General features: G+C 51.3%; 2 protein-coding genes and 1 pseudogene across 3 annotated transcripts; all 3 read left to right on the forward strand.

Moving 5' to 3' along the window:
* Positions 1-528: 528 nt before the first annotated feature.
* On the forward strand, positions 529-601 carry H257_14724 (annotated as a pseudogene). Its single transcript has one exon. The product of its transcript is annotated as a tRNA-OTHER (tRNA).
* Positions 602-2,541: 1,940 nt separating this feature from the next.
* H257_14725 (hypothetical protein) lies at positions 2,542-3,225 on the forward strand (the record flags this gene model as incomplete). Its single annotated transcript, XM_009842612.1, has 2 exons — positions 2,542-3,054; positions 3,115-3,225. 2 exons carry the CDS (start codon positions 2,542-2,544, stop codon positions 3,223-3,225), a joined length of 624 nt encoding a protein of 207 aa, XP_009840914.1.
* Positions 3,226-3,253: 28 nt separating this feature from the next.
* On the forward strand, positions 3,254-4,816 carry H257_14726 (hypothetical protein; the record flags this gene model as incomplete). Its single annotated transcript, XM_009842613.1, has 4 exons — positions 3,254-3,640; positions 3,672-4,282; positions 4,318-4,483; positions 4,595-4,816. 4 exons carry the CDS (start codon positions 3,254-3,256, stop codon positions 4,814-4,816), a joined length of 1,386 nt encoding a protein of 461 aa, XP_009840915.1.
* Positions 4,817-8,291: the final 3,475 nt, after the last annotated feature.

An 8,291-nucleotide genomic window follows, 5' to 3' on the forward strand; every position in this document is an offset into this window, starting at 1 on the left:
ACCCGATGCGTGGAGCAAAGCCCGCCGCGAGTTGTTGCAACGCATTAAGTTGGCGCATCCAAGTGATTCGGAGCAACGATGACCCCGACGTGGCCAGCCGACTTCAACTGTCCTACATTAGGCAGTATGGGGTTGGTGGTGTTTCGGAGTATGCAGACCGCATCGGGGGGCAATCTGACATACACGTCACGTGTCAAACAGAGGCTGTTGGATGTTCCTGCGAGGTGGAGCTAACTGCTTTCAAGCCAACGTGTCAAAGACCACAGTGTTACTGAGTTTAGATGCGCAACTTAGTCTTAGCATAGTTGCAAGGTTTCTACCGGAGCCATTCCTACTTTCAGTGGACCCCACAAGCACACACACTGATTCCCATCTTCAAAATACCGAAACCCGATCTATTGGAGATAGAAGAGTATTAAAAACGCATACTACAAACAGAAAATGTCTGAAAACTATGCAAGGCTTAACTACGACGACAAATATGTAGTAACTTGCAATTAACTCCGACAGCAAAGTTAAACAGAGGGGGGGGGAATAGCTCAGGTGGTAGAGCATCGGTTTCTTAACTCAAAGGTCGTGGGTTCGATCCCCGGATTCCCCGGATTATTTCCGCAAGGATTTATCCGTCCCTCCCCTGGGGAATCCAGAGAACAAGTGCCGCGTACGAAGACGAGGACCGAACTTCGAAGAAGATCGGTCGAAGCACGAGGTATGAAGCGTTGAGCGAAGTAAAAAAACCGAAGATTACACACCGCCCCTGGTCGAGCAGGCGCGTTACAATTGGCGAAGCGGTTCCGTAATATGTGGTTCTAGTATCGGCCCTCGCGGAGGAATGTCTAAAAATTAAAACGTTAATCCAAAACTCAATTCATCATGTTACTACACCGCTTTTCACTTAACGTTCAGGATATTTCCGGTATATTTCATCCGACGCATATTTCCGTTATGTATGGACGACAATTCTATCCGACATTAGTCTTATTGGTTAAAAGTTCAATACTTTGTACCTTTCATTGGTAGATGACTCTTCATTTTCAATACAAAGACCAAATGTCATATGTTGGTTTTTTTCAAGTCTCTGACGAGGTGAGGACATGAACCGTGAGGAGCAGCCTCTGCACGCAATACACGTGGCACACGACGTGGCTCCGGGTGCCACGTGTAATGCGTGCAGAGGCTGCAACATAGATTCGCGCCCTAAAGTTGCGTTTGCGGCCTGACCACAGTTCTTGCTGTGTCCCATGGAGGCATAGGGACAGAAATCCTGTCACCTCCAGGGATGCTGCAATGGCTTGCATTTCCAACGAGGAATCTAGAAAGCGTACAGTTAAAGACACCATAATGAAGATGCGCGGTACGTTGGAAAAAAGAGCGTGGCGTGATCGACGTGCTCTTGGGTCGCGTCACCAATTTCGAGTTAGTGACGCGACCCCCTCGCTTTAGTGGCCACATCAACGTCAGTGTGCTGCAGTGTACTGATCTTTCGTGAGTTTACCATCAGCAACACGTCCCAACTGTGGCACGGCCATTTCGCCTGATGACTGCACAGTACATCAACGTGATCACGGTGCCGGGGACGACTCGTTGGCGAGCTTAAGTGGTGTCGGCTCAGCGATGAATAGCCCCGAGTGATGTATAGATTCACTGGCAAGGTCGATAAGTATGTCGTATGTACTGTCCATCATAACTCCGATTGTGCGACTTGGTGTGTCAGTGAAGTTGTTACTAAAGAGGTTGTTTAACGCAACCACCGGAACACAAACTGCTTCGTGCCCCAGTCCAGTGGCCCTGGCAACACCGCGTTCCTATGGATTTACAGAGATGAACATGCCATGTGGGTCGGTGGACGATCGTGCGGCCTCTCTAATCATTTTGTCATGGATGTACATCATCCACACACCAAGCACATCAGCTACTTCTCTGTACTCGTACTAGTCAAAACTCGTCACCTTGTTTGTCGAGCTCTGCTCGACTTATTTCTGTTCTTGGGATGCTGAGTCGAGGTCATGGTTGTTTTCGAGATGCTGTGTCAAAGTCTTGGTGATTGAGCCGGAGTATGTCGATATGACTGTGTTTTCAGCCAATAGCAAGCTGTATATGTTCAATGTGAGCGATACCTGTATGTTGCTCACACAACAACCACATCGCCCAATCGGATTGTCTAAAATATAAACGACCAATCAAAATTCAATAATTTGTCGGTTATCCAATCACCGACTTCAAATTTGTCGGTTTGATTTCGGATGCCACCTATATGTTTGCCGAACATTCGATATATTTCGTGTGTTCATGGTAAAAAGACATACTAGTATGCTTTACTAGTAGATATTACATGTTGGAGAACTCCACATCGAGTTAAGAAAATAGTCACAGGAAGCTAACGTTATGTGAGCCATTCATGTACACAGAGATCAGAGCCTTAACAACCAGTAATCTACTCCAAGAAATCTTCTCAATTGGCTTCACAGCCTCTCGTTCCCCTCTGCCCTGTTTGTCCTAGCTCGACATGTTATGAGCCCAAACGAGATGAGAGATGACAAGATGCCTGCGATCAAGATGTTGACGGAGGGCAACCAAGTGTACGCGCTACCTCGAGCTCAAGGCAACAACCAAGCCACTGTCCGTGTCATCCTGGAATTAGAGTACAAGGCCGCCGTTCGATCCAGCACTCTTACCAACCCCAGGAGTGGCAACAACGACGAATGCGCACTGACCGCGCGGGAACAACCCGAGAAGAAGAGTGAATGCAACTGGTGTGGCAACATCGGTCACTGGGAATCGGAATGCCGAAAAAAAGCTGCCGGCAAGCCGAAGTTCAAAAAGAACACGAAGCACTTACACAATAGAAGTCAAGGCCGCCACCAAGGCCATCAAGAAACGGCTTACCATACACAAGACGATGATGTGTGGACGTCCACGACCTTCGATGTGGAAGACTCCGACGATGCTCAACAAGGCGAGGTTGTCTTCCACACCATCGACTTCCAAGACCAAGTCCTCGTGGACTCTAGCGCGTCGTCCCACATGACGGGAGATGCCACGAACCTGACCGACGTACGGACCTATTAGCGCTCCGTAGTCGTAGCCAACAGCGCAAAGACGCATGCAACCAAGATGGGTATGATGCCCGTAACCACCAGTGAAGGGGCAACGCTTGTCATGCACGACGTGCTCCTCATCGAAAACATGTCCATTGCTATCCGTTACGGCCATGATGAGAGCTAACATCAACTTCTCACTCACTTTCGACACCATGAAGTGCAGCATCAAGCACGACGCCACGACCATCGCCACCTCCACGCTGGACACCAATAATAAGATGTACATCCTCGACCAAGCAGCCACCCACGAGCGGTTGGACCTTGTAGCCCACGAGCCCAACAAGACAAGAACGCCTAAGAACAAGGTAGCAGATCTGGCACCAACGGGTGGGACACTTACCCACCGTCGCCGTCAACCGTTGCGGCGCCATGGGACTCGGAACTCCCACCAACTTGCGCGAACTACCAACGAAGTGCGACTGCTGCGTGAAGAACAAGATCACGCCAACAAAGACACACACCCGCTCGTTCCTTCCAGGGGAGTGCTGGGTGTCCGACTCCAAATGCACTATGAGAACGACGTCAGTCGGTGGGTGCAAGTACTACACAGTATACGTTGACGCCGGTTAGGGCATGAAAGTCGTTCGCTTCGTCAACTCCACCGACGCCGCCACCCAACAAGACAACTTCGCGAAAGGCATGGCGTGTTCCAAGGCGCAAACAGGACGGAAGGTCAAGGTCTTCAGATCCAACAGTGGATCCGAGTACTCCTCCAACGCCTTCAACGAAGCACTTGGGGAATGGGGCGTCGTTCACGAGACGTCTACTGCGTTGCCTACAACATGGCAAATGAACCAGAACAAAAAGAAAAAACTCGACCCGAAGGCCACCAAGTGCGTCATGATGGGGTATGCAGAACACCAGAAGGCATACAAGCTGTACGACTTGGAGCAAAAGAAGATGGTTACCAGCGTGCAAGTCCAGTTCCGCGAGAACGAGTTCCTTGGCGAACGCACACCAATCGACGAGTACTTAGTCACAGTGGATGACGACGACGACGACGATGAAGAGGGCTCACTCAAGGGGAGACGTCCGCTCGCCCAGCCACTGCATCCGCGTCGACGCCATACACGGGCGCCTTCAACGAACGCGGCCGCAGCGCCACCAGTCAAGCGAAGTCACTTTATGGTGCCACCACCGCCACTGCCACGGCGGATCTCAGACGACCTCTACCGAACGAGGTTAATCTTCAATAGATCCGAATTGGGCACACCAGGAAGGTCAACGCTTACCTTCGTGTCATCACGAGACCCAACAAGCAGCTGATGACGATGGACGACTTCAACGCACCCGCGAGCACCAACAGGATGACCCTACGTGACAGAAACACGATCAGGACGCCATCGAGATTCATCGACGAACCTCGGCAACCCAACAACTCGGTTGACCGCGACCTCGACGACTTGAACCGTGCCACTCGGGACATAGCCAACGCCGCCATGGAGCAAGACAACGAATCTACTTCGATGGCCATCCCCATGATCTGACTGCAGGATGCAATTGCCAGGAACTGGGAAACCGACCAAGACCTGAACGCGTACATCGACCAAATCTATGGCGACATCAATAACCCGGCGAACCCCCCGGAGTACCAGTCTGAACGAGCGATTTTGGCACCCAAGAACGTCGGGGTCGATGAATACAACGCCAAAGTGCTGCGCAAGATAAACTGTTCTGCCATGTTCACTTGCCTCTCAGTCGATTCAGTCGAGTAAGAAGGCGAGGATGTTGACGACACGGCCATGGAGTTTCCCTCCGAGTTCCTGAATTCCATTAACATATCCGGCTTGCCGTGTCAAACGGCGGCGCTATTGGCTGTTCGTGAAAGGTGGATCTAACTGCTTTCAAGTTAACACGCCACGCGTCAAAGATCACAGCGTTGGTGAGTTTAGATGCACGGCTTAGTCTTAGCATAGCTGCAAGGTTTATACCGCAGCCTATACTATTTCAGTGGACCACACCGCAAAAGGACTGATTCCCATCTTCTCGCAAAATACCGGACCCCGTTGTACCGCAGATAGGAGAGTTTTGAAAACGCATACTACAAACAGAAAATGTCTGAAAACTATGCCAGGCTCAACTATGACAACAATAATAAGCAGCAACAAAAACTACATATCTTGCTCCAACCGGCAATTAACAACCGGCGGCAGAGCAACGGGCTCACCTAGTATGTCCGTATAGCCAAGATTCTGCTCTTATCATTGGTACAAATTTCACACAATCCAATGATTGGTCATAAAACCACTATGTGGCAAACATCAAACGTGTTAGTGATTTTGGACGGAGTGGTATTATTGTATGTCGTAATACAGTATAAGGGCACAACCGCATACTGTATTATTATGTCTTGCACAGCAAATGTTTTAATTGCTCTGCGCCCTATCGTTGTGGTGGTGCCTGTCATGACGAAGACCCCGACACGACAAACCATGTCTTCCTCGTGTCAAGAATCGTGGCGGGTGTCGTGGTGGTGTCGGCGGGTGTGGGATGTCGCTCGAGAGCATGCGCGGAGGGATCACAGCGATTGGTTGATTTCTCGGCACTCTTGCTGCTCATCGTCCGTCTCCTGGATGTCACCGTCCATGACGCGGCTGGCATGCTCAACCCGGTCAAGTCGACAAACAAGACGGTAAGACGAGGTCGCTCACGAGCTCCATCTTGATGAGGGCATGCTACCGGCTGCTCGCACGGTGGACGTTCGAATTGCCCGTCGCCCGACTCAACGTATTCATTCACAGTCAATTATGTTTGAAGAATCGAAGGTTATAACTTGCTTGTTATACGTCGTTGTCACACACAATCTACGTACTACCGGTAGTACTCGGTACGAAATACTTGGATTGGTGGCGGCTGGTGAGACATCCATCGCCGCGTCCTTGAACTTCATGATTGCGTCCTTCGTGGACACCTTGGTCAAGACGTCGGCAAGTTGGTCGGCGGTACCGACGTGACGGACTTCGATGATACTGTCTTCGATGAGTTGGCGGACGTAGTGGAGGCGCACGTCGATGTGCTTGCTCCGTTCGCTGACGCCGCTGCTTTCCACCGTTGCGATGGCGGACTTTTTGTCGCACAAGGTAAGGGTCGGCATTTCTTGAAGTACTCCCATGTCGTGTAGTAATCCTCGTAGCCAAACAATTTCCTTGGAGGTCGATGTACTCGAACTCACATGTCGACAGCGCGACGATGCGCTGGCGTGCGGACTTCCGCGAAACGGCGCCTGCGCCAACGAAGCAGACATAACCGGCGGTAGATCGGCCGTCGTGGCGGTTTGCCCAGCTGGCGTCGCTGTATCCCACAAGTTTGCATTCGGATGCGCGGTATGTGAGTCCATGGTTGATGGTGGCCTTGACGTAACGTAGTAGACGTTTGGTGCCGACGTGATGCGGCTCGCGTGAGTAGTGGAGATGGCGTGACAGCGGCGCACCGCGTGTGCGATGTCGGGCCTGGTGCACACCATCAGGTACATCGATGGTCCTACCATTGAGCGGTAAGTTGACTCATCTGCTGCTGATTGTGACTCATCGTGCCGTAGGTATTCGCGGTCATCGACTTCGGGCGTGTTGTAGCTATGGGAGTCGGCCATGCTAAAGCGTTCGAGGACTTTGCGTGCGGATGCCTCTTGATTCATGGTAAGGGACTACGTCTCCTTGTTGTAGTTTATCTAGTAGGCTGCATCTCCTTGACGCTTCAGCTTCATCTTTGTCGAGAATATTGTTGGCCATTGTGGTCATCACGAGAAAGTCGTCACCATAGGTACACACCATCTCCAGGTTCTCCCTCTCCCTTGCATGTAGAGGCATGGGTCGAATTGGTTTGGGTGGAAGCCAAGGCTAAGGAGGATTTTGCGGTAGTGCTCGAACCAGGCCAGGGCAGCTTGCTTGAGCCGTAAACAACGTCGCCGTTGGAGTTGGTCTTCTTGGCGTATGTCCAGCGGGAGCCGATAGCCTTGCGTCGGACAGTCAGGTCGGCGATCTTCCATTCCCTACGTCTCAGAGCTGCTTGAGCTCGAGCAGTTCGGCCTTGATCCATTCGTCGCGCTCGTTGGACGACATGGCTTCCTTGAGACTCTGGGGTACGTCATAAACGGCAGGTATGGCTGAACATGCGAAGTCCACGCTATTAACCAACGTCTTGGCCCATTCCTCGATACTTGCGTCGTCTGATCCACCACGCAGCCGCATGTTCTTTGTCAGCTTGACAATTTTCATGTCGTTCCAGATGCTGCTGCGTCTGAACGAGGCCTCCTTAGTGGCCGATGGTGTGCCGCGTGGAATGATTGGCAGGATTTGCTTGAAATCGCCCGAGAAAACAACAACCTTGCCGCCAAAGAGGGCTGCGGGGTTGTCCATGATGTCGCGAAGGGAACGGTCGACGGCCTTCAAGGAATGCTTGTGGATCATTGAGACCTCGTCCCATACAATGAGCTTGATGTGTCGAATAATCTTTGCCAATGACGACTGCTTCGGAATGTGGTATAGGGACTTGTCGTTGAGGTTGGTGACGGGGATTTTGAATCGTGAACGTGCCGTTGTGCCACCCATAAGCAGCAAAGCTGCCACCCCAGACGATGCCACAGCAAGCGCGATGTCCCCTTTGTCGCGCACTTTTGCCAACAGGATTTGAGAGACGTACGACTTTCCTGAGCCTCCTTCGCCTTATAGGAAGTACGCCTTGACTGATGCGTGATCGTATATTTGGGCCAAAACGGTGGCCACAAAGGACCTGTGCTCGTCAGTCATGGTCGCAGCAGTGGCCAACACATCGTCAAGGGCTGCACGCGTGTACGATGTTTCAATGACATAAAGCCGGCTTCTTGGATTGATCAGTAGTGCCGTTCGCCCAAGTCTCGGAATACTTCGAATTCGTGGAGTTGAGGTAACTTCGAGCTGAACGCGATGAAATGTCACATGTGTGTTTGAGTCGAAGCTAACGTATTTCGACGACGACATCCACAAGAAACACGTCCTTGGCAAGGTTGTCGCATCCGTGCGTGTTGAAGAGTTTCAAAAGCGTGGCTTGCCGCATATGCACATGCTCCTCATCATGGAAGACCAAGACAAGCTCAGGACCGTCGATGACATCAACTCTGTGGTATCCGCGCGCATACCAGACGAGATCAAGAACCCCAGCTACACAAGTCAGTGAAGTACTTCATGACCCATACGTGCACGCATGCACAATACG

The sequence above is a fragment of the Aphanomyces astaci genome (assembly GCF_000520075.1).
Source record: "Aphanomyces astaci strain APO3 unplaced genomic scaffold supercont1.61, whole genome shotgun sequence".
Lineage (NCBI taxonomy): Eukaryota > Oomycota > Saprolegniomycetes > Saprolegniales > Verrucalvaceae > Aphanomyces > Aphanomyces astaci.